A 27,024-nucleotide genomic window follows, 5' to 3' on the forward strand; every position below is an offset into this window, starting at 1 on the left:
GTTACCAATCCATTCCCATCTATCCCATGGGCTTGGCCCTTAAGTAGCAACCAATTTTGAGAGCGTGTCTGTAAATGTTTAAAAATGTATGGAGACATTGAAGTTGAGAACGTGGGACTTGTATAGGGACAGTATAAGCTAACAAAGAATTCATGGAGGAATAGCCATGACATCTCAGACTCGAGACTGCAAAATGTTACAACACTAACACAGTTTGAAACAAAACCCACAGCTTGCAAAACAAACCTCAAGGTCGTACTAACTCACATTGCTAACCTGAAACATTAACAGTAAGAGAATAATGGGCCTTTGTGTAAAATCAGACCATTCTTAGATCGGCTTATGAGTGGACAAAGGGAAAGAGGGATCAAAGAGGATAGGCTGAACTAGGATGTCAGTCATATTGTATCTTGTTATCTTTTTCCGAAAATGTATAACCGTCGTGCCTTTACAATGTAACGTCACTTTGTCCGTAGGAAGTGAGTGCGATCTATCAGAGTTGCATTCCTTCTGTCTGATAAGGTCCCGGATCGGGATTTGCTTTTTAAATAAAAGCTTGTTTTGTTTAAAGCACAATCAGTATTCGACTCAGTGATTTCACTGAACCAGATTGAGGGAAAAGAATCCAGAAATCAACATGTCAAATGCCTTCTTGAAATCCAGGTAGATAACATCCAGTCTCTCCCCTAGCTACCAGGTCTGCCATCTCCTGCAAGAAATCCAATTAATTTATCAAGCATGAACTCCCACTCCAAAAATCATGCTGACTGCCTCAGCTTAGTTCTTGCCCCTCAAGATATTCCCTTATTATGGGCCCAAGTTTGCACATGGTTTGCGCCTGATGGAGGACGGACTATCTTAGAAATCGCAATTCTCCACATTTTTTTTTCTGCAGTTCTAGTCAGATAGAACAGTTCGACTTTGGAACAGAATATTTTCTTCAAAAGGGGGCGTGTCCGGCCACTGACGCCTGATTTGAAAGTTTCCACAGTGAAAACATACTCCAAACTAAAGTAGAATGGAGCCAGTGAAGATTTTTGTAGAACTGAAAAAACCTGTTCTACACATTAAAAAATCAGGCGCAGGTTACAAATTAGGCGTCCAGAACGAGATGGGGGGGGGGGGGGAGGAGAGGGGAAGTCATTAAATTCTATAATAAATCCTTATTTATTCTTATACAAATATTATACAAATAAATCCAACCTGAATAAACATTTATAAGCAAAGAAAAGATTAAATAAACCATCTTCCTACCTGTGTGAAAGTGCTTCAGGCAGGCCTTTCGGGACCGAAGGGTGAACGGGCCGGCTCGAGACTTCGGGCAGTGCCCGTCCCCAGCACCAGATTTACAGGTAGGTGGCGTTGGGTCAGGTCGGGTCGGAGAGGTTCAGTTCGGGTCGGGGGGGGGGGGGGGGATGGAGAGAGAGGGGGGGGGTGGGAGAGAGGGGGGGGGGAGGGATGGAGAGAGAGAGGGGGGGAAGGAGAGAGAGGGGGGGAAGGAGAGAGAGGGGGGGGGGAAGGAGAGAGAGGGGGGGGGAAGGAGTGAGAGGGGGGGGGAAGGAGTGAGAGGGGGGGGGAAGGAGAGAGAGGGGGGGGGAAGGAGAGAGAGGGGGGGGAAGGAGAGAGAGGGGGGGGAAAGGAGAGAGAGGGGGGGGGAAAGGAGAGAGAGGGGGGGGGAAAGGAGAGAGAGGGGGGGGAAAGGAGAGAGAGGGGGGGGGAAGGAGAGAGAGGGGGGGGAAGGAGAGAGAGGGGGGGGGAAGGAGAGAGAGGGGGGGGGAAGGAGAGAGAGGGGGGGGGGAAGGAGAGAGAGGGGGGGGGAAGGAGAGAGAGGGGGGGGGAAGGAGAGAGAGGGGGAGGGAAGGAGAGAGAGGGGGGGGAAGGAGAGAGAGGGGGGGGGAAGGAGAGAGAGGGGGGGAGAAGTGAGATAGAGGGGGGGGGGAGGGAGGGAGGTCAGGTCGGATCCAGTCCGGGAGCGGGAGTCGGGTCGGGTTGGGTCGGGTCCAGTGGGGGGGGGGGGGGTCGGGTCGGGTCGGGTCGGGGGGGGGGCGGGAGCGCGGGTCGGGTTGGGTCCAGTCGGGGAGGGCGGGGAGCAGGAACAGGAGCGCGGGTTCGGTCGGGTCCAGTCGGGGAGGAGGGGAGCGGGAACAGGAGCTCGGGTCCAGTTGGGGAGGTGGGGAGCGGGAACAGGAACGCGGGTCGGGTCGGGTCCAGTCGGGGGGGGGGGGGGAGCGGGAACAGGAGCTCGGGTCCAGTTGGGGAGGTGGGGAGCGGGAACAGGAACGCGGGTCGGGTCGGGTCCAGTCGGGGGGGAGGGGGGAGCGGGTGTCGGGTCTGGTCGCGGGGGGGGGAGGGGGGAGCGGGTGTCGGGTCTGGTCGCGGGGGGGGGAGGGGGGAGAGCAGGAGTTGGCCGTGGGAGGAGCCTTATTCACGCAGCCCCAGTGAGGCCATTCGGCCAGGGCTAGGGGCTGCGTGCTTCGGGCCCCTCCCTCACAGTTCGGCGCCTGGAGCTACTGCACTTGCGTGCCCACTGTAGCGCGCATGTGCAGACGTCCCGGCACTGTTTTCAGCGCAGGGACCTGGCTCCGCCCCCCTACAGCTCGTGCTGCGCTGCGCCGAGGGCCAGAGGACCTGCAGGGAGGTGGAGAATACAGAGGATTTTTTTAGGTGCACTTTGTGGCGCGAAAAACGGGCGTCCAGGTCGGTACTGCTCCGTTCTAGGCGCGTGTGAAAACTTGGGCCCATTATCCTTCAAAATAATTTCCCAGCAGTGAAAGTTCATTCCTCACCCCATTTTTTGAAGTGGGAGTCACATTTGCTATTTAACAATTTGCTGGGATTTGGCCCAAATCAAGTGAACTCTGAAGAATATCCACAAGAGTTTCACAATTGGTTCAGCCAATTTGTTTAGACCCTTGGGATGAAAGTTATCAAGAGCCAGGAGCCTCATCAACCTCCCCAATCATCCTCTCGTGATCTAAAAAAAATTCTGTCTACATTCATTATTAAACTGTACTCCAATTCTGGCATTTCTCCCATTTCTTTTTTGAACACTGTTGAACAATAACCGCCTCCACCCTTGCCTCAAGCTCATCTGCTGCTGAAACCCTCATCCATGCTTTTGTTACCTCTAGACTTGACTACTCCAATGCACTCCTGGCTGGCCTCCCACATTCTACCCTACGTAAACTTGAGGTTATCTAAAACTCGGCAATCCATGTCCTAACTTGCACCAAGTTCCGCTCACCCATCACCCCTGTGCACGCTGACCTACATTGGCCTCAATTTCAAAATTCTCATCCTGGTTTACAAATCCCTCCATGGCCTTGCCCCTCCCTATCTCTAGAATGTCCTTCAGCCTCACAACCACCAGAGATGTCTGCGCTCCTCAAATTCTGCCCTCTTGAGCATCCCTGATTATAATCACTCAACCATTGGCGACCGTGCCTTCAGCTGCCTGGGTCCTAAGCTCTGGAACTCCCTCCCTAAACCTCTCTACCTCTCGTTCCTCCTTTAAGACGCTCCTTAAAACCTACCGCTTTGACTAAGCTTTTGGTCATCTGCCGTAATTTCTTGTGTGGCTCGGTGTCAAATTATTTGACTTATAACACTCTTTTGAAGCGTCTTGGGATGTTTTACTACATTAAAGGCGCTATATAAATACAAGTTGTTATTGTTAAATAGGAACATTAGGAATAGGAGTAGGTCATTCAGCCCCTCGAGCCATTCAATTAGATCATGGCTGATCTGCACCTCAATTCTATTTACCTGTCTCTTCTCCATATCCTTGGCTACCCTTTCCTAACAAAAAAAATCTCTCAGTCTTGGAAGCTCCAACTGTCCCAGCATCTACAGCCTTTTTTCTTTTTTTTTGGGCGGAGGGGGGAAAGGGGGAAGAGAAAGAGTCCCAGGTAACTACTACCCTTTGGTTTCACTACTAAATGGTCTAGGTCTTTACCGTGTTTAAATATAGAGAAATTTAATAAGAACCTTGCCCAAGATGGCAGGAAGAAATAGTCTGAAAAACCAAAAAGCAATCTGATATTCCTCTCTAAATATCTTACACTAGATTCAGTTCATATTTTGAGCAAAGGGGTGCGAGCACGATAAATTAAGCCACTGAAATGTACATCTTGGTGTAACCGGTCATGGCAGAATCGCAGCATATTACAGTGCACCATAACAGGCTCGATACTTTAAATGCTGTCCCAGGGAATGGCTTCCTGCCCTCCCATGGCTCCCAGTGGAAGGATTAAAAGTATCTATCCAAACATTTTTGGATTAGCGTTAAATTCACAAAGGCTTTGTTTTTAAAACAAATATATATCTGGCATCACTGGCAACAGTCAATGATTCTAAAGCACCCCACAGAGCATGCCAAGCAATATTCTCCCTACTTAAATCTTACAGCACAGAAGGGGGCCATTCGGCCCATCGTGCCTCTCGAGAAAGAAGAGTCCAATTTAGTCCCACACACCAGCTTTGTCCCCACAACCATGCAAATTAGTTCTCTTCAAATGCATGTCCAGTTGCCTTTTGAAAGTTTCTATGGAATCTGATTCCAGAACCTTTTCAGATAGTGTGCTGCAAATCATAGCCATGTGAGAAAAAAAATTCTCACGTCCCCTCAAGTTCTTTTGCCAATTATTTTAAATTTATGACCTCTGGTTACCAACCAACTTTCGAGAGAAACAGTTTCTCCCTACATGCGCTATCAAAACCCCTCATAATTTTGAATACCTCTATTAGATCTCCACTTAACCTTTTCTGCTTTAAAAACCTTCTCTGCTCCAAGGAGTACAATTCCAGCTCCTCCAATCTACACATAAATGAAGTATCTCATCCCTGGCATCATCCTGGTAAATCTCCTCTGCACCCTGTGTATCCTTCCTAAAGTGCGGTGCCCAGAAATACACATTACTCCAGCTGAGGCCTAACCAGTGATTTATAAAGGTTTAATACAATTTAGTTGTCTTTGTATTCAATGCCCTATTTACAAAACAAAGTATCACATACACTTTCTTACCTGCCTTATCAACTTGCCCAGCCACCTTCAAGGAATTGTGAATACACACCTCCAGGTTCCTCTGCTCTTGCTCCATGTTGTTTCTCCCAAAGGGCACCACTTCACACTTATCCACATTAAATTGCATCTGCCTTGTGTCTGCCCAGTTCACCAGTCTGTCTATGTCCTCCTGAAGTCTGCAACCATCCTGCTCACTATTTACTACGTTGCTAAGTTTTGTATCATCCGCAAACTTCAAAACTGTACTTCCTATATGCAGTTCCAGGTCACTTACACATAACAAGAAAACCATTGGTTTTAACACCGATTCCTCTAGCAACCCACTGCATATTTCTCTCCGGTTCACACTATTCTCTGCTTCCTTAGCCAATTACCTACTCAAGTTACAACTGTCCCTTTATTTGCTTCTATTTTCCAAATTGATCTATGTTAGACAATATATACAACATCTACTGCACTTACTTCATAAACCCCCTCTGTTACTTCATCAAAGAACTCAATCAAGTTAGTCAAACACAATTTGCCTTTAACAAATCCATGCCAATTGTCCTTTATTAACCTAAAGTTCTCCAAGTGAGATTTAATTTTATCCTTGACAATGATCTCTCATGGTTTGCCCACCAAAATTAAAATAATTCCTTACCATCATCATCATCCTCTTGATTAGGATTTGGGAGGTCTTTTAGTATGCTCAGAATTTCATCATTACTTGCTTTGTTTTTAATAGCACTGCAGACACTGACAGCCACAGCGTAGCCAGGGAGAGAACCTAAAGCATCAACAAAAATACTGTTAAATGGGCTTGGAGTTCATGTCAAATTGTTAAATTTCAGTTGGCAACTTTTTGGTTCTATTTAGGCTAACTGCATTTGCCTTTTTACACAGTAATGTTTTGCTTGCAGCATTGAAAAGTACAAAATGGTTTAAACTCAATGACCCTCATAAATGAGAGTAAGTGTGAGAGGGAGCACATTCATATGCACATGAGATGCATGCACGAGACAGAGCAAGAGAGTGTATCCACAAAACAGAGCGAGTGTGTGCACAAGAGGGAGAACGCATGAATTTGCAGACTAGAGCAAGTGTCGCATGCCTGAGAGTGAGAAAAAGAGCTAGCGAGATCTAAAACCATTGAAATACTGCAAAACACCAACCTGTATTACAGAAATTGTGTTGCATTAGGGTATTTCATTGCACACCAAGCAGCATTGTCAGTATGTAACAGTAATTTTTTGTTCCTTACTGTATGTACATTGATTTCAATACTTAACTCTTCCTACATCTAAACCACAATTTCTCAAGAACCAAGCTAAAGTCAAACTGCATCAGAGTTAAGGGCAAATTTTACAATTTGTGAAGTAAAAATGCTAATAAAAGGTACGTATATCAAAACCTCCAGATCAGTTTACCCGCCTTCGAACTCGTTTACTAGATGTCATCTTCTTTAAGAAGTACAATACTAGTTGGGACTACATTGCATTTCTTAAGCCAGTGCAAATTAAACAGATAAAATTCAGTTCTAAATATTTCACAGAATATGGCACAGAAATTACTGAAATCATTAACTTCACTATTGGCTTATAAGTGGAAAAGTTCCAATCTCTCCAAGTCCAAATAGGTGCTTATTACTTACTGTTGCTCTCGTCACCATACTTGTAAATACACAATGGATTTGCTGGCAACAGGGCTGCAAAATTCTCAGGTACAATATCCACTATTCTTTGATGATAGGAAAGCCTACGAACAAGATGACAGTTCATTTATATACTTGCTAAAGATACTCATCAACTATTTAAACAAATACAACTGCTTACACAAGAAAGTCAAACAAACATTACAGGAAACAGCTCCAGCTGAAATCCTGTCAAGCTTGGGATTCTGCCCCATTACCTTGGAGGAAAGATGGGAGAGCTATAGATAGAGCTTTCTTTATCCAAAGATCAAAGCTGGAGAAAGTAAAAAAAAGTGCTTCAAGTGGTAGAACTAGTTGGGATCTGGAATGCACTTCCAGAAAAGGTGGTGGAGGCAGACTCAAACATGGCTTTCAAAAGGGAATTGGATAAGTACCTGAAGGAAAAAATTTGCAGGGCTACGGGGAGAGAGTGGGGGAGTGGGACTAACTGAAATGCTCTTGCAGAGAGCCGGCACAGGCTCGACAGGCCGAATGGCCTCCTTCTATGCTGTAACCATTCAATGATTCTAAAAACGAAACTAAAAACTATCTCCCCCAACAAAAATTGCAGCTGATCATACTTTAAGTCATTTCAGATTATTGTTCAGCTTTACAGGGTCAGAATTTTATCTTAAAGATTTCACATGCTGTAATATACGACGCCTCTGGTTCAGACAGAGCAGGCATCGAGTGCAGGACAGGCACTGCTAAAGACTGGATCAACTGGGCTTGTATTCACTGGAGTTCAGAAGAATGAGAGGGGACCTCATAGAAACATTTAAAATTCTGACGGGGTTAGACAGGTTAGATGCAGGAAGAATGTTCCCAATGTTGGGGAAGTCCAGAACCAGAGGTCACAGTCTAAGGATAAGGGGTAAGCCATTTAGGACCGAGATGCGGAGGAACTTCTTCACCCAGAGAGTGGTGAACCTGTGGAATTCTCTACCACAGAAAGTTGTTGAGGCCAATTCACTAAATATATTCAAAAAGGAGTTAGATGAGGTCCTTACTACTAGGGGGATCAAGGGGTATGGCGAGAAAGCAGGAATGGGGTACTGAAGTTGAATGTTCAGCCATGAACTCATTGAATGGCGGTGCAGGCTAGAAGGGCCGAATGGCCTACTCCTGCACCTATTTTCTATGTTTCTAAAGCTGAACAATTTCCGAGGTGCTTAAAACAGCAAGTGCCACAATGAAGACCCTCATTATTAATTTCACCTTTACTCAGCTGAATAGAAAACAAAACTTCACATATAGTAGGCTAAAGTTAAATTTAAACTATAAAACAGGTGGAACTAGGGCTTTGCCAAGCAAAGCATCAGCTCTCACCTAACCAAAAACTTTAATTTTGTTTCTCTTCCAACCCTCCTCCCACTGTATTACAAGTGACACGTGGATAAAACGATCTTTAGAAGGCGATTTGCAACAATAAACAATACTCCACATCCACAAACCGAATTACTCAGGAAACATGCAGCGTTTTGGGAGGGGTTTTCTGTAACCTAGATGATTAATTAGTCGTGTCCCTCAGTTAAACATCCAGCTCACCTTGTGGCAAATTTAATAGCGTTGCTTTTGCCAACCGTAAAATCCAGTGCACAGAATCAGGAAGGTTGATAAACTGAAATTAAAGTTTATTTACCTCATACATTTCTCCAACACTTCACGCAAAAACTTCGGTTTGGCTTTGTCAGGGTCCAGAGCCAAACAATCAGACCTGTATGTGTGTGGGGGGGGGGGGGGGCGAAGAGAGAGAAACAGAAGACAGCATGTTATTTATGAAACATAAAGTCTAGAAACCTGCTTTAGAGCAGGGCTAGCCAAACCATGTCCCATGACGCCCCCCCCTCCCCCAGCTCTGAGAATCTTATTCACTGGTTTGTCCTGTTTTAATTCTGTGGGCCTGAATGTTTACGGGTTCATGTTAGCATCATTGCTTCATGGGTGAATACATTCTAAAGCAGGACACACAGGTCTGTTGGCATCAACAACTTAAGACACAAGGGAACTAATGGGAGCAACCATTAAAACTTACATGTGGTGTCGGAGGCTCCACAATATGTGGCCCAAGCTTGCCCCCCTGCCCCCATTTATAATTCAGGAACTTTAATTCCTCAACATTGACCCTAGACCCCATGAAATCTCATGGCATCAGGTCAAACATGGGCAAGGAAACCTCTTGCTGATTACCACCTACCGCCCTCCCTCAGCTGATGAAGCAGTGCTCCTCTATGTTGAACACCACTTGGAAGAAACACTGAATGTAGCAAGAGCACAGAATGTACTCTGGGTGGGGAACTTGAATGTCCATCACCAAGAGTGGCTCGGTAACAACAATACTGACCGAGCTGGTCAAGTCCTAAATGACACAACTGCCAGACTGGGCCTGCGGCAGGTGGGAAAAACCTATTTGACCTGAGTGGATGTTTCCCCTGGTGGGGAAATCTAGAACTAGGGGGCATAGTTTCAGAATAAGGGATCGCCCAATTAAGACGGAGAGGAGGAGGAATTTCTTCTCTCAGAGGGTAGTGAATCTTTGGAATTCTCTACCCCAGAGAGCTGTGGAGGCTGGGTCGTTGAATATATTCAAGGCTGAGATAAACAGATTCTTCAACTATAGGAGAGTCAAGGGTATGAGAAATAGGCAGGAAAGTGGAGTTGAGGCCAAGTTCAGATCAGCTATGACCTTATAGGACAAATCCAATCCGGCCAATTACCGCCCGATTAGTCTACTCTAAATCATCAGCAAAGTATTGGAAACTGTTGTCGACAGTGCTATCAAACAGCACTTGCTCACCAATAACCTCCTCACCGATGCTCAGTTTGAGTTCTGCCTGGACCACTCGGCTCCAAACCTTACTACAGCGTGGGTCCAAACATGGACAAAAGAGCTGAATTGCAGAGGTGAGGGGAGAGCGACTGCCCTTGACATCAAGGAAGCATTAGTAGCATCAAGGAGCCCCAGTAAAATTTAAGTCAATGGGAATCAGGGGGAAAGCACTCCAATGTCTAGAGTCATACCTAGCACAAAGGAAGATGGTTGTGGTTGTTGGAGGCCAATCATGTCAGCCCCAGGATATCATTGCAGGAGTTCCTCAGGGCAGTGTCCTAGGTTCAACCATCTTCAGCTGCTTCATCAATGACCTTCCCTCCATTAATAAGGTTAGAAGTGGGGATGTTCGCTGATGATTGCAGTGTTCAGCTCCATTCTCAATTCCTCAGATAATGAAGCAGTCCGTGCCTGCATGCAGGAAGACCTGAACAACATTCAGGCTTGTGCTGATAAGTGGCAAGTAACATTCGCGCCACGCAAGTGCCGGGCAATGATCATTTTTAACTAACTCTTCTTGAGATTAAATGGCATGACCATCATCGAATCCCCCACCATCAACATCCTGGGGATCACCACTGACCAGAAACTTAACTGGACCAGCCACATAAATACTGTGGCTACAAGAACAGGTCAGAGGTATTCTGCGGTGAGTGATTCATCTCCTGACTCCCCAAAGATTTTCCACCATCTACAAGGCACAAGTCAGGAGTGCAATGGAATACTCCCCACTTGCCTGGATGAGTACAGCTACAACACTCAAGAAGCTCGACACTATCCAGGACAAAGCAGTCCACTTGATTGGCACCCCATCCACCACCATAAACATTCACTCCCTCCATCACTGACGTACCGTGGCTGTGGCATGTACCATCTACAAGATGCACTGCAGCTACTCGCCAAGACTTCTTCGACAGCACCTCCCAAATCTGCAACCTCCGTCACCTAGAAAGACAAGGGCAGCAGGCCCACCACCACTTCCAAATCACACACCAAACTGACTTGGAAATATATCACCGAACCTTCACTGTCGCTGGGTCAAAATCCTTGGACTCCCTATCAAACAGCATTGTGGGCAAAGCTTCATACACGGACTGCAGCGGTTTAAGAAGGTGGCTCACAACAACCTTCTCAAGGGCAATTAGGGATGGGCGATAAATGCTGGCATAGCCAGTAACATCCACATCCCATGAATGAATAAAAAAAAAATCAACAAATGTTAAATCCAGTGCCTGCCCCTTACGTCCCCAGTTGAACAGAGAAATGGTGGCCCCAAACCCCACTCTGCACCATTCTAGGGGTAGTGGGTCAGTATATCGAGAAGCTGTGCCCAACACCAAGACTCCTAGAAACAATATTTTTGAATAAAGAAATACTACAGGAATCCTCACAAAAGCTGAATCTGCAAGTCTCAATCCAATCAATAAAGATCCCAAGGTAAACATTTTTCCACTCATCTTTGTCCATCATACTGGAATCTGTGGTGTCAATGGAATCGGGCGTGTTCACGCATTGATTTGCGAATGCTAGTGTTTACAAATGATGTAGGGTGATGCGGTGGTGGGGAACATTAAATGTGGGGTCCAACTCCAGTGCTGTTAAAATAAGGATATTACAGTAACATGGTGTCGTGCAGTAACTGGCAGACATTTACACTTGCGATGGTGCTGAAGTTGAGCAGCAGGGACCCAGTCTTTTGAAATGCTGTGGCACAAGATCACCAGCGTGGATGTCCAGCATTTCCAGCCCAAGTTCCTGAAGCTGCGCACCTCCAACTGGTGCAGCTACCGCTGACTGTATCATGGCGTGGCGTGTCATGCCCTGTACCAAGCCACCCGTAAGGAGCTTCTAGTACCTGCTGTCTGCCTCCCAAGAAGCTCAACACCACATTTGTCACAAAGATCAAAAGGATCAACTGGTGACTTTACCCTTTGGGGGAAATATAAGGAGGATTTTCCTTGGGCTAAAGTTGGCTCCTAGGTGAAATTCTGGAACAGTCAACCCTCTGTACAAGGCTCAGGCCCAATACCAGAGTTAGTGAGCTGCACAGTACTCGAGGCCACTGCTGATCATTCATAATCCAGGTTGGCTGATCAATGCCATCTGGAGCAGCTGGATCTTCTATCGGTGACTTGGATTCTTCCCAGATAACCCTACAAGCTGATGGCCCAGCAGGAAGCTTATTTACACACTATGCAGGTAAACGGCATGGTTCTAACTGGTTAAACCCACACTTCAGGGATCCTAAGCAAGCTATCAACCAGCGCCCAAGTCTCTTTGAACTTAGACTATGGGACCAGAGCACGTGCTGCCTCCTTGGAGAACAGACCTTCGATCTATGTGGATTTCTCTATCAATTGGATGCTCTGAAATGCAGCCATGGGTTTACCACGTCAGACATCTAGATTACCAAAGAGTTGTGCTCCAAAACTGCAGAGCCAGCACAGATCCTAGCATACTACTCAGACACAAGAAACAGAGCCATACAGTATCACAGCGCACTATTCAGAGATTTGTCTTTGAGATACAACTCAAGATTTTTCAAAGAAAAAAAAGTATGCAGCTTTTCATAAGGGTGATGTCTGCCTTTCCCAGGTTGGGATACAGCACTGTTGCATCCTTTTGCAAAGAACAGGCCATTTCTAAACTGGTATCCACAATTAATTTGTGTAGCACTGCTTGGGTTTCAGGTTTTTTTTAAATTCTATTAATATAAGCCATGTCAGTTAGGATTCCCAATATTAAAAGTGATAGTATACACTTAAGCTCTACCAATATCTACCATACTGCACATCTAGCTATGGCCACTGGTACAGCTGAACAAAGTTCAACAAGCAGGATTTGCTTTTAAACAAGGAACCAATTACCTCGCCCAAATGGCTATTATTCATGATGAAAAGTGAGCATGTGCACGGTATTCAACCACAGGAGTTCAGGGGTACTATAGCATAGTGATAATGTTACTGGACTAGTAATCTAGAGGCCCGGACTATTAATCCGGAGACATGAGTTCAAATCCCACCACAGCAGCTGTGGGAAATTGAAATTTAAAGCAGTGACAGGATCGGTCCAAGTCAGCATGGATTTATGAAAGAGAAATCATGCTTGAAAAATCTTCTGGAATTTTTTGAGGATGTAACTAGGGAGAACCAGTGGATGTGTGGTGTATTTGGACTTGCAAAACGCTTTTGACAAGGTCCCACACAAGAGAGTGTTGTTCAAAATTAAAGCACATGGTATTGGGGGTAATGTACTGACGTGGATAGAGAACTAGTTGGCAGACAGAAAACAGAGAGTTGGGATAAACGGGTCATAGAAACATAGAAACCTAGAAAATAAGTGCAGGAGTAGGCCATTCGGCCCTTCGAGCCTGCACCACCATTCAATATGATCATGGCTGATCATTCCTTCAGTACCCCTTTCCCGCTTTCTCTCCATAACCCTTGATCCCCTTAGCCGTAAGGGCCATATCTATCTAACTCCCTCTTGAATATATCCAATGAATTGGCATTAACAACTCTCTGTGGCAGGGAATTCCACAGGTTAACAACTCTGAGTGAAGAAGTTTCTCCTCATCTCAGTCCTAAATGGCCTACCCCTTATCCTAAGACTGTGTGCCCTGGTTCCGGACTTCCCCAACATCAGGAACATTCTTCCTGCATCTAACCTGTCCAGTCCCGTCAGAATCTTATATGTTTCTATGAGATCCCCTCTCATCCTTCTAAACTCCAGTGTATAAAGGCCCAGTTGATCCAGTCTCTCCTCATATGTCAGTCCTGCCATCCCGGGAATCAGTCTGGTGAACCTTCGCTGCACTCCCTCAATAGCAAGAACGTCCTTCCTCAGATTAGGAGACCAAAACTGAACACAATATTCCAGGTGGGGCCTCACTAAGGCCCTGTACAACTGCAGTAAGACCTCCCTGCTCCTATACTTAAATCCCCTAGCTATGAAGGCCAACATACCATTTGCCTTCTTCACCGTCTGCTGTACCTGCATGCCAACTTTCAATGACTGATGTACCATGACACCCAGTTCTCGTTGCACCTCCCCTTTTCCTAATCTGCCACCATTCAGATAATATTCTGCCTTCGTGTTTTTGCCCACATTTATCCACATTATATCATTTTCAGAATGGCAGGCAGTGACTAGTGGAGTGCCGCAGGGCTCAGTGCAGGGACCCCATCTCTTTACGATATACATTAATGATTTAGATGAAGGAATTGAGTGTAATATCTCCAAGTTTGCAGATGATACTAAACTGGGTGGCAGTGTGAGCTGTGAGGACGCTAAAAGGCTGCAGGGTGACTTGGACAGGTTAGGTGAGTGGGCAAATGCATGGCAGATGCAGTATAATGTGGATAAATGTGAGGTTATCCACTTTGGGGGCAAAAACACGAAGGCAGAATATTATCTGAATGGCGGCAGATTAGGAAAGGGGGAGATGCAACGAGACATGGGTGTCATGGTTCATCAGTCATTGAAAGTTGGCATGCAGGTACAGCAGATGGCGAAGAAGGCAAATGGTATGTTGGCCTTCATAGCGAGGGGATTGGAGTATAGGAGCAGGGAGGTCTTACTGCAGTTGTACAGGACCTTAGTGAGGCCTCACCTGGAATATTGTGTTCAGTTTTGGTCTCCTAATCTGAGGAAGGACGTTCTTGCTATGAGGGATTGCAGCGAAGGTTCACCAGACGGATTCCCGAGATGGCGGGACTGATATATGAGGAGAGACTGGATCAACTGGGCCTTTATACATTGGAATTTAGAAGGATGAGATGGGATCTCATAGAAACATATAACATTCTGATGGGATTGGACAGGTTAGATGCAGGAAGAATGTTTCCGATGTTGGGGAAGTCCAGAACCAGGGGTCACAGTCTAAGTATAAGGGGTAATCCATTTAGGACTGAGATGAGGAGAAACTTCTTCACTCAGAGTTGTTAACCTGTGGAATTCTCTACCGCAGAGAGTTGTTGATGCCAGTTCATTGGATATATTCAAAAGGGAGTTAGATGTGGCCCTTACGGCTAAAGGGATCAAGGGGTATGTAGAGAAAGCAGGAATGGGGTACTGAAGTTGCATGATCAGCCATGATCATATTGAATGGTGGTGCAGGCTCGAAGGGCCGAATGGCCTACACCTGCACCTATTTTCTATGTTTCTATGTCCTCCTTTGACCCAGGCTTCCACATGCAATTCCAGCACACCTTTGTTGAGATCAGTTAACTCAGCTGGCCTGTATCGCACAACTGTAAGCCATTAGGACTGTATACCTCTAATTTTCTATATTCCTTCTCCTTACTTAGGTTTCATAAGAAGAACATAAGAAATAGGAGCAGGAGTAGGCCATGCGGCCCCTCGAGTCTGCTCCACCATTTACTACGATCATGGCTGATCCGATCATGGACTCAGGTCCACTTCCCTGCCCGCTCCCCATAACCAATAAGGGAATAAGGGGTTAAGAAACGATCTCTGTCTTAAATTTATTCAATGACCCAGCTTCCACAGCTCTCTGAGGCAGCGAATTCCACAGATTTACAACCCTCAGAGAAGAAATTCCTCCTCATCTCAGTTTTAAATGGCGGCCCCTTATTCTAAGATTATGCCCCCTAGTTCTAGTCTCCCCCATCAGTGGAAACATCCTCTCTGCATCCACTTTGTCAAGCCCCCTCATAATCGTACATGTTTCGATAAGATCACCTCTCACTCTTCTGAATTCCAATGAGTAGAGGTCCAACATACTCAACCTTTCCTCATAAGTCAACCCCCTCATCTCCGGAATAAACCTAGTGAACCTTCTCTAAACTGCCTTCAAAGCAAGTATATCCTTTCGTAACTATGGAAACCAAAACAATACACAGTATTCCAGGTGTGGCCTCACCAATACCCTGTATAACTGTAGCAAACTTCTCTGCTTTTATACTCCATCCCCTCTGCAATAAAAGGTCAAGATTCCATTGGCCTTCCTGATCACTTGCTGTACCTACATATTAACCTTTTGTGTTTCATGCACCAGGACCCCCAGGTCCAGCTGTACTGCAGCATTTTGCAATTTTTCTCCATTTAAATAATAACTTGCTCTTCAATTTTTTTCTGCCAAAGTGCACAACCTTACACTTTCTATTTGCCAAATTTTTGCTCACTCACTTAGCCTGTCTATGTCCTTTTGCAGGTTTTTTGTGTCCTCCTCACACATTGATTTTCCTCCCATCTTTGTATCGTCAGCAAACTTGGTTACATTACACTCAGTCCCTTCTTCCAAATCGTTAATATATATTGTAAATAGTTGGGGTCCCAGCACTGATCCCTGCGGCACCACACTAGTTATTGATTGCCAACCCGAGAATGAATCATTTATCCCGACTCTCTGTTTTCTGTTAGTTAGCCAATCCTCTATCCATGCTAATGTATTACCCCCAACCTAATGAACTTTTATCTTGTGCAGTAACCTTTTATGTGGCACCTTGTCAAATGCCTTCTGGAAGTCCAAATACACCTCATCCACTGGTTCCCCTTTATCCACCCTGTTCGTTACATCCTCAAAGAATTCCAGCATGTTTGTCAAACATGACTTCCCCTTCATAAATCCATGCTGACTCTGCCTGACTGAATTATGCTTTTCCAAATTTCCTGCTACTGCTTCTTTAATAATGGATTCCAACATTTTCCCAACCACAGATGTTAGGCTAACTGGTCTATAGTTTCCTGGTTTCTGTCTGCCTCTTTTTTTAAATAGTGGCGTTACATTTGCAGTTTTCCAATCTGCTGGGACCTCCCCAGAATCCAGGGAATATTGGTAAATTACAACCAATACATCCACTATCCCTGCCGCTACTTCTCTTAAGACCCTAGGATGCAAGCCATCAGGTCCAGGGGATTTATCCGCCTTTAGTCCCATTATCTTACTGAGTACTACCTCCTTAGTGATTGTGTTTTCTTCCCCCCCTATAGCCCCTTGACTATCCACTGTTGGGATATTTTTAGTGTCCTCTACCGTAAAGACTGATACAAAATATTTGTTCAGAGTTTCTGCCAATTGAATATTCCCCATCACCAATTCCCCGGTCTCGTCCTCTAAGGGACCAACACTTACTTTAGCCACTCTTTTCATTTTTATATACCTATAGAAATTCTTTCACTGGGCCATGCACAAAGTGGACAGGCAGGTAATCAGATTTCCAGGTCCTGCCATGCTCTGGACAGCCACAAGGTGGTGTAGAAGAGGTGGTAGGCAATGATTTATAATATACAGCCCTACCTTCCTGCACTCCTGCCCTAGTCAGACGGGAAGGTACCTCTCCCGGCAGCCTCTGTCTATTTTGACCAAGGCTGGATGTCAGAGGAATGGAATCAAACCCGGTATTACCTTGCTGCACTAAGTGCTGTGGCTCTACCATCTGTGCTGCCCTGTTACACCAAATTAAAAACAGGCACCAGGTCCAATATTGTAAATTTGCTCAGACAGTGACTGCTAATATCAAACAGCCATCAAATTAAGATTTGCCACACAAAGTAATTTCAGAAAAACAGTACTTACCAATCGTCCCAGCTCCATCTGAATTGAAAGTTACTCAAATGATGAGAAAACCAGTTGATAAATCTGAAGAGGAACATTTGCACCAAAAGCCAGTTATTCAACCATTTTGGGGGGAATGTGGACCATCATCACTGAACAAGAACAAAGTGGAGGAGGAGGAAGCATTTTCCAACAAGAATTTCACTTTGCTAGCCACTGCTGGGCCAGCCTGCCTGTAAAGGCCAGCAATGTGCATTTGTGCTCGCTTCATGCTTTATAGGGCAGTAATAGTAGGGGATTTCAACTACCCTAATATTAACTGCGATCAAATTATTGTGAAAGTTATAGAGGGTGCAGAGTTCTTAAAATGCATTCAGGAGAACTTTTTTTTTTAAAGACAGTATGTAACAAGCCCAACAAGGTAGGCGGCAGTTTGGACCTAGTTTTAGGGAATGAAGCTGGGCAGGTGGAAGGGGTATCAGTGGGAGAGCATTTTGGTGCTAGTGATCATAATTCAGTTAGATTTAGGGTAGTTATGGAAAAGGAGAAAGATAGACCAGGAATTAAAGTTCTCAATTGTGGAAAAGCCAATTTTGCTAAGCTAAGATGGGATTTAGCCAAAGTGGAAATCAGTGTCAGAGCAGTGGGAGGCATTCAAGGAGGAGATCTGGAGGGTTCAGAGCAAGTATGTTCCCTTAAAGAAAATGGGTGGGACTAACAAATCTAGAGCCCCCTGGATGTCAAGGGACAGTCAAGGTAGTATAAAGAAAAAAGGGAAGCTTATGACAGATACCGAGGGCTCAATACTGCAGAAACTCTAGAAGAGTATAGAAAGTGCAGGGGTACAATTAAGAAGGAAATTAGAAAAGCAAAGAGCATGAAAAAATGTTGGCAAGTAAAATCAAGGAAAACACAAAGATATTTTATAAATACATTAAGAGCAAGAGGATAACTAAAGAAAAGAGTATGGGCCTATTAGAGATCATAAAGGTACTCTGTGTGCGGAGGTGGAAGATGTGGGTATAGTTCTTAATGAATACTTTGCGTCTGTTTTCACAAGAGGGTGATGCAGACATTGCAATCAGGGAGGAGGAATGTGAAATATTAGATGAAATAAACAGTGAGAGAGAAAGTATTAAAGGGATTAGCAGCTTTGAAAGTGGATAAAACCCCAGGTCCAGATGAAATATATCCAAGGCTATTAAGAGAAGCAAAAGAGGAAATAGCAGAGGCTCCGACCATCATTTTCCAATCCTCTCTGATGTGGTGCCGGAGGATTGCTAACATTGGGTATCTTTGTTTAAAAAGGGAGAAAGGGATAGACTGAGTAGTTACAGGCCAGTCAGCCTAGCCTCGGTGGTGGGAACATTATTGGAAAATATTCTAAGGGACAGGATAGATCTTCATTTAGAAAAACACGGATTAATCAAGGATAATCAGCATGGATTTGTTAAAGGAAGGTCGTGTCTGACTAACTTGATTGAATTTTTTGAGGAGTTAACAAGGAGGATCGATGAGGGTAGTGCATTTGACGTAGTGTATATGGATTTTAGCAAGGCCTTTGATAAGGTCCCACATGGCAGGCTGGTCATGAAAGTAAAAGCCCATGGGATCCAGGGCAAAGTGGCAAGTTGGATCCAAAATTGGCGCAGAGGGAGGAAGCAAAGAGTAATGATCGATGGATGTTTGTGTGACTGGAAGGCTGTTTCCAGTGGGGTTCCGCAGGGCTCAGTACTCGGTCCATTTCTTTTTATGGTATATATTGATGATTTAGACTTGGATGTAGGGACTATGATTAAGAAGTTTGCAGATGATACGAAAATCGGCTGTGTGGTTGATAATGAAGAAGAAAGCTGTAGACTGCAGGAAGATATCAATGAACTGGTCAGGTGGGCAGAATGGTGGCAAATGGAATTCAATCCGGAGAAGTGTGAGTTAATGCATTTGGGGAGGGCTAACAAGACAAGGGAATACACATTAAATGGTAGGACACTGAGAAGTGTAGAGGAACAAAGGGACCTTGGAGTGCATGTCCACAGATCCCTGAAGCTGGCAGGGCAGGTAGATAAGGTCATTAAGAAGGCATACGGAATACTTGCCTTTATTAGCTGAGGCATAGTATACAAGAGTAGAGAGGTTATGCTTGAACTGTATAAAACACTAGTGCAGTTCTGGTCACCACATTACAGGAAAGATGTGATTGCACTAGAGAGGGTACAGAGGAGATTTACAAAGATGTTGCCTGGACTGGAGAATTTTAACTATGAGGAAAGATGGGATAGGCTGAGTTTGTTTGCTTTCGAACAGAGGAAACTGAGGGGAGACCTTATTGTGGTGTATAAAATTATGAGGGGCCTAGATAGAGTGGATAGAAAGGACCTATTTCCCTTAGTAGAGGGGTCAACAACCAGGGGGCATAGATTTAAAGTAATTGGTAGGAGGTTTGGATGGGATTTGAGGGGAAATTTCTTCACCCAGAGGGTGGTGTGGGTCTGGAATGCACTGCTTGAAAGGGTGGTAGAAGCAGAAACCCATTTAAATAGTGCTTGGATGTGCGCTTGAAGTGCCGTAACCTACAAGGCTACGGACCAAGAGCTAGGAAGTGGGATTGGGCTGGATAGCTCTTTGTCGGCCGGCGTGGTCACAATGGGTCGAAATAGTTTCCTTCCGTGCTGTAAATTTCTATGATTCTAACCAAGCATCAGAAGCAAGGCCAGATCTAGGTCAGATGTCAGGAGGTGGTTCTTTTCCCAGCGAATAGTGGACTTCTGGAACAGGCTGCGGCTCGCATGATGGATGCCATTCACTTAATTCCTTCAAGCGAGAGAGCTAGACCTGTTTCTGGTTTGGATGGACATCATCTCTTACAAAAGGTAGGTACCTCAGGGAATTTAGGGCCAGATGAGTCGGATGGGGAATTTCCCAGATTTTGAACCCCCAAATTGAGTTTTTAAAATCTAGTTTTGCAGCTCTCCCAGGAGATCACATGGTTTTGGGTGGGGTGAAGTGTATATATTATGATACACAAGTTATCACAATTGTGTGGAACGGGCTGGATGGATCAGAGGCTCTTTGCCTGGCCGTCATGGTTTGTATTTTCATATGTCCACTTTTTTCCGCTCTCCAGAGGGTGGTCAAGCCAGAAATCCAGTTATGCTTTCATCAATACCAACAGTCCTTGCATAACTGAATATTTTTCACATGGGAACCCAACGGCTAAGTGCCGACAGGCTATTTAATACAAAGTCTCAAGCACCACAACCAACTTTGATACTATCCTCAGCTGATGTGCAATCGCATGCATCTTCGTGAGGCCAGAGGCCATGCCTGGGAAGATAAACTAATTACTCCCTCCTTAACCCAGGGATATTTGAGGCCAATCACAGTGAATCCACGAACCCCGTTTGTTGAGAACAGCAAACCTAGTACAGACCAGGCGATTGAAACTAGGATATTCCTGGTAATTTACCACACCGCAGAGTGGACATTTATCAATGAGACGTCAGGAGAATCCGTAACCAACAGTCTTAAAACATAAAACATAGCAACAAAGGAGATGTAGTAATTATCCTTCTTTGTTAAACAATTGTGTTAAATACATTTTCCTTTAATTAATTGTGTTCTGTACTATGAAATTGTAACTAACAATTACTTTTTAATCTACACCTGGATCACTTTTACAGCAAGAATAATCACATTATCTAAAACCACTTTTAAAAACAAAATAGAGCTGAAGACAAAGTTACCTGTCTATGCAAATTGTATTCATAGCATCGATTCGCATATATAGCATCTCCGTAGCTTGTGCAAGCTGAGATTTACCAGTTAAGTCAAATATGTCAAGAAATGTGTTCATCAGAAAATAACAGTTACAAAGGGCTCAAAAAATTGGCCCACCCCTTTTTTCGGCGCACTCACCAGAGATGCGCCGACTTTGTGGGCTGAAAACGGCGCCTAAAAAATTCCTCCGATTCTGGCCGTTGAGTTGCCTCTCCCGGGGCTTGGAGCTGCGTGGTCAGTCGATTGGGGGACGGAGCTAGGGCCCTGCGCCAGAAACAGTGCTGGCAGCTCTGCACATGCGCATTGGACTGTGCGCGCATGCACAGTAGCTCCTGCCCCCAGCCTCTGTGTGCGTACTGCAGCGTGGGACCCGATGCGGCCCACCCCATCCCAGGCCAGGTGGCCTGCCACACAGACTAGCCCGCTGCCTTCCCGGGCTAGAAGGCCACAACAAACAGGTTAGTGCGGGGAGAATTTTGATCCTGGGGGGTGGGGGAGAAGAGAGAGAGAGAGAGCGCGTTTTGATCGGGGGAAGGGGTGATAGCTGTGTAGCCAAAATTTTAATGAGCTTACTCTTACTCAAGACTTTCCTTAACCCTGTTGATGAAAATACTTTCCTACATAAGAACATAAGAATTACGAGCAGGAGGTACTTCTATTTTTTATTTGGATATTTTGAAAAAATTATGTAAATATGTTTTGTTTAAGCTTCCATGAATGCTTCTGTTGTATATTAAATTAACTTTGCGATGTTTGTCATATGATGTCCTGTATAGCTGTTTGATCCTATTCACATTCTTTAGTCGAGTCATTAAGTTCTGCTGGCCTCCGATGTACCTACCGGCGCTGATTTCTTAACTCTCCACATGGGTTTTCTGTGCAGCCACAAGTGGCCACATACGCTGGCCTAAGTTAGTTTGGAGTAACTATTAGCTGTCCAAAGTGGCTTAAATGGCCAAAACGGGCGTAGGTGGCTGGTAATGCCCCCTTTCGAAAAAAACTTTAAAAATCCTAACCAAATCTGGCGCAAATTGAATGTGCTAAATGGGGATTTTTAAGATACTCCAGAAAAATCATGTTGCTCCAAAAAAAAAAAACGGAGCAACTCCTGGCCAATTTTGAGCCCAAAGGGAGGCCGCTAAGAACATAAGAAATTGGAGTAGGAGTAGGTCTTTTGGCCCTTCAAGATCATGACTGATCTTCTACCTTAACTCCACCTTCCCTCACTATCCCGATATCCCTTAATTCCCAAAAATTTATCGACCTCTGTCTTGAATATACTCAACAATTGACTGTCCACAGCTCTCTGGGGTATACCCCACATTCACAACCCTTTGAATGAAGAAATTTCTCATCTCAATCCTAAATGGCCGATCCTTATTCTGAGACTGTGACCCCGTGTTCTAGATTCCCCAGCCAGGGGAAATATTTTCTCAGCATTAACCCTGTCAAGCCCCTTAAGAATGTTATATGTTTCAATTAGACCACCTCATATTCTTCTAAACTCTAGGGAATATAGGCCCAGTCTACTCAACCTCTCTTCATGGGGCAATCCCCTCATCCCAAGAACCAGCCTCTAATGAACTTCACTGCACTCTATATCTAAGGCAAGTATGTCTTTCCTTAGGCAAGGAGACCAGAACTGTATACAGTACTCCAGGTGCAGTCTCACCAATGCCCTGTATAATTGTAGTAAGATTTATTTACTCTTATACTCGCATCCCTTTGTAACAAAAGCTAAAATACCATTGGCTTTCCTAATTGCTTGCTGTACCTGCATGTTAACTTTCTGTGATTCATGTACAAGGACACTCAGGTCTCTCTGAATGCAAACATTTCCCAGTCCCTCACCATTTAAAAAATATTCTGCTTTTTTGTTTTCCTAATCAAAATGGATAACTTCACACTTCCCTATATTGTATTGCATTTGCCATGTTCTTGCCCACTCGGTAAACCTGTCTATATCTCTCTGCAGCCTCTTTGTGTCATCCTCACAGCTTATTTTCCCACCTAACTTTGTATCATCAGCAAACTTGGATACATTATACTCAGTCCCTTCATCCAAGTCATTAATATAAATTGTAAAATAGCTGATGCCCATGCACTGATCCTATGGTACTCCGCTAGTTACAGCCTGCCAATCCAAAAAAGTCCCGTTTATTCCTATTCTCTGTTTTCTGTCCATTAACCAATCCTCAATCCATGCTAATATATTACTCCCAATCCCATGAGTCCTAATTTTGTGTAATAACCTCTTGCGTGGCACCTTATCAAATGCTTTTTGAAAATCCAAATACACTACATCCACTGGTTCTCCCTTATCCATCCTACTAGTTACATCTTCAAAAAACTCTAGGCACGATTTCCCAGTCATAAAACCACGTTGACTCTGTCTAATGTTACGATTTTCTAAGTGCCCTGTTACCACATCCCTAATAACAGATTCTAGCATTTTGCCTACTACTGATATCAGGCTAGCTGGCCTATAGTTCTCCGTTTTTTCTCTTCCTCCTTCCGTAAATAGCGGGGTTATGTTTGCTATCTTTCAATCCTTGGGGACTGTTCTAGAATTTCTAGGGTATTCTGGAAGATTAATACCAGTGCATCCACTCTCTCTGCAGCTATTTGGGCTGGGGTGGAGGAGATCAGGAACTTGGACTGGGAGGGAGGAGGTCGGGACCTTGGGCTGGGGAAGGGGGAAGGAGGAAGAAACTTGGGCTGGGGGAGGAGGGAAGGAGGTCAGGAACTTGGGCTGGGGGGAGGAGTGCAGGAACTTGGGCAGAGGGAGAATGTCAGAGACTTGGGAGGTCAGAAACTTGGGTTGGGGGCGGGAGGAGGTGGTCAGGAAGTTGGGCGATGGGAGAAGGAACTTCTTTGGGGGGGGGGGGGGGGTGGGAGAATGTCTTAACCCATGAGCGCGAGGCCTGTCTGTTTCAAGTGAGCTCTGTTCTGTCTGGAGTCGGCAGTCAAAATGGCTCAAATTACTTTGCAAAGTGAAACAGCAAGGTGTGGCTTATCTGGCAAGGGGACCAAACAGCAATCAGGACTTGTCATCAAGGGGGCCCAATCAGAGCTTTAGGTGTTGCAAATTAATGCATCCCTTTAAAAACTCTAAAATGCAGGTCGTCGGGTCCAAGGGAATTGTCGCCACTTAGTCCCATTAATTTCTCAAGTACTAAGGGGGAGAAATGGGCCTCTTTGCACGCCCTGTGGGGGGGGGGGTATAACGGGGCGCTAACTGCTTTCCGACCGAGTGCGGTGGAAGTACTGACGCTCATGAACTTCCTTTGCAGGTTAGCACTGACGGTAAACCTTAACATCACGATCTCCTGCGCCCCGGTGATTGTAACGTCATCCGGTGCGCAGCATCCAGTTACAGCCCCGGATCCTAAATTCCCTTCCGCCCCCTGCAGCATCGCCGGGCATCAACAACGGCAGCTGCAGGAAGCTTTGTGAGCTTGGCCGGCTGTTTGGGGAGTAGTGCTTAAAAGCATCGGTGGCCAGGTAGGCCAACATTTTATTCTCACCCCTCTGTGCTGCTTTTTGAATGTTTACCATGGCGTGACTGAGCAGCCCTCCACTCTCTTACAGCTTGGGGCTGCTCTTCGTGGATTGCAGGTCCTGTCCCACACCATTCCCAGGATTACCTTCAAAGCAAGTCTGCAATAGCCATTCCCTTTAAGGGAGAGAAGGAGCCTGCGATTCCAGCAGCGCTGCACGGGACATTGTGCAGCGCTCTGCCGCTACCTCCCCTCTTGCTCCCTTTAACATTCCAAGGGAAATGGTAGCACTTGATTTAGCACTCCAATTCCCTCCTGGAGCGTTAAACCAGATGTCCACTGGAACCGGGTAGCGCCAGCCGATACTTTTGCGCTCCCGCAAAAGTTAGCGCCCTGCTTTTTCTAATCCTATGGCTTTACTTGCTGATTGGAAAGTAACAAGTTTACCAATTTGTGAAGAGAAAGCTATGTCCCCACAATCAGATTGGCTTGACATAGACCAGGAACTAAACCTAGAACCCTCCTTATCTATATGGCTCAATACCAGCCACACAATATTGTTACTCAGATGAGGGAACCCATTTATATAACCTAATGCTCAAATTTTAAGTAACTGATGCTGATTATCTCAGGCTAATCAAACCAGTTCACAAAATAAAGATTTCAATTAATTGAGCAATTAATTAGAACAGCCACCAATGGAGAAGGAAGTAAGATCACTTTGCCAGACTGTACCCAGAGATAGGGAAATAAATTAACAGAGGTAGACCCTTTCAGCTAATCTAGTAGTCTTTGTGACTACAAAATAGGGTTCTTCAGCTACAACAGTGTGCTTCTGTTTATTGCTACTTTCAGTAACTACTTGGTGAGTCAACTTTTTTTTGAAAACCGAGGGGGGGGGGGGGGAAAAGAGAAAATTGGAATTGGTGAATGGAGGGGCAAAGAAAACATTGATTTAAATAAAAAAGTACATTTCAAATTGAAAATTTATTAATATCCATAGTTCTGATGAAAAGTCATCAACCTGAAACTTCAAATCTGTTTCTCTCTCCACAGATGCTGCCTAACCTGCCGAGTGTTTTCATTACTGTTCCCATTGTGGTAATCAACATTTAATGAAAGCTATATACCTATAGCAAGAAGGGGGAAGGAATGGATGAGACCGATAGAGCTGCATTTGTATTTCAACTTATCATGCTTCAGAGACATCTCAAGGTGCTCGACAGACCACGATTTGAAATGCAAGTGACTCAGAGCACTGGAGAGATTGCAAGTAACGTTATCCTAGAGCATTTATCCATTTGTTGGATCAAGAGAACAAGTTTCAACCTTGGACTTTGATGAAAACCTGTGCTCTTTAGAGAGTCTATATATTTAAATGGTGCACACATGCAGCCAAGACATCAGATCAATGGATCACAGCAATATCCAGCCTGAATGATGACCGCCAAACCAATATCCAGGTAACTCCCAAGTGTCAATTTTGGAGTTTCTCTTATGGAGTCTGTCCTCAGTGCACTGACCCATGCAATCACTATGGCTCCTGATGCAAGGAGAGATCGGAAATGGTAGGATTCCATGTGGTGAGAAAACAATTATGAAAATAATCTATAAAATGAAAAATTATTACAGCTGTATACAGACTGGAGGAGCATTTGGAAAATACTCTCCCTAAATTTCTCCTGAATTTTTTGCATTGAGTCAATTTTTCCTCCTAATAACTAACATTTTCAAAAGGATACCACTTGTGGCAAAGAGCCAGGCTGCAGTTTGCAAAGTTCAATCAGCAGTGTTGTATACATGACCTCAATGTGAGGGGGTAAGGGCAACTGGAAAAGCTCTCCGAAGACAACCTACAAAACAATTGTTAGTAGCGTTATTGAAAAAATGCTTTTACTTTTAGTTTACTGGAAATGAACAGAAGTACATATGCAAGTTTATAGAATCAGTTTATAGAATCAATTATCCCACCCCATCTTGCAGTCCTAGAAACTCCATTATCTTAGCAAAAACTTCAACAGCAAAACTGTCAATCAACAGGGTCAAAAGCCAGCTTCCCTTTGTAAGGTGTCCACGTGTACTGCTACCTTGAACTACTTGCTGTTTGTACTTGTGCACTTTTGCTGGGGTAATGGACTCAAACTGGATTCCAGCCTCGAAGTCTAATTTTTCTTTCACCCCTGCCGTTCCAATTTTATTCAAGGCTACAGGGTGTTCAAACACATTTTGGCAGATTATAAAAACATTCTAATGACTGCAAAAATAGCATCAACCAAAGGTACTGCACTGATCTGCGCTAAGAAAATCCCATCTAAAGCTGCAACTATTTGGACTAGACAAGCGAATGGCAAGTGACGGGAGCTTGTGCGGCACTTTAACACTTAAATGTGTATCACACTAGTCAACAGGACCGAGGCTTGCTAAAAAGTATGTACCACTGAAATGATAAATAAAATCATGCTAAGGAATCCACCAAGGGAATGTTTCCATATAACCTAACCATATTAGAACATGGTTTCATTATAGAATCGTAGAATGATACAGTACAGGCCACTCAGCCCATCGTGCCAGTGCTGGCTCTTTGGTAGAGCTATCCAACTAGTTCCACTCCCCTGCTGTTTCCCCATAGCACTGCTTTTTTTCCCACTCAAGTATTTATCCAATTCCCTTTTGAAAGTTACTGTTGAATCTGCTTCCACC

The 27,024-nt window shown here is 44.8% G+C and overlaps 1 protein-coding gene across 1 annotated transcript in view; it reads right to left on the minus strand.

The window, feature by feature from the left end:
* Nucleotides 1-27,024, minus strand: part of LOC139264372 (nuclear cap-binding protein subunit 1) — a 95,760-nt gene that overhangs the window by 11,426 nt on the left and 57,310 nt on the right. The window contains exons 11-16 of the mRNA XM_070880713.1: nucleotides 26,067-26,177; nucleotides 20,791-20,855; nucleotides 17,066-17,128; nucleotides 8,338-8,412; nucleotides 6,657-6,760; nucleotides 5,667-5,792 (exon numbers count right to left, since the gene is read on the minus strand). Coding sequence (XP_070736814.1) covers nucleotides 5,667-5,792; nucleotides 6,657-6,760; nucleotides 8,338-8,412; nucleotides 17,066-17,128; nucleotides 20,791-20,855; nucleotides 26,067-26,177 — 544 coding nt within the window. The remainder of the gene's footprint in view (nucleotides 1-5,666; nucleotides 5,793-6,656; nucleotides 6,761-8,337; nucleotides 8,413-17,065; nucleotides 17,129-20,790; nucleotides 20,856-26,066; nucleotides 26,178-27,024) is intronic.

Source organism: Pristiophorus japonicus, chromosome 1, assembly GCF_044704955.1.
Source record: "Pristiophorus japonicus isolate sPriJap1 chromosome 1, sPriJap1.hap1, whole genome shotgun sequence".
NCBI lineage: Eukaryota > Metazoa > Chordata > Chondrichthyes > Pristiophoridae > Pristiophorus > Pristiophorus japonicus.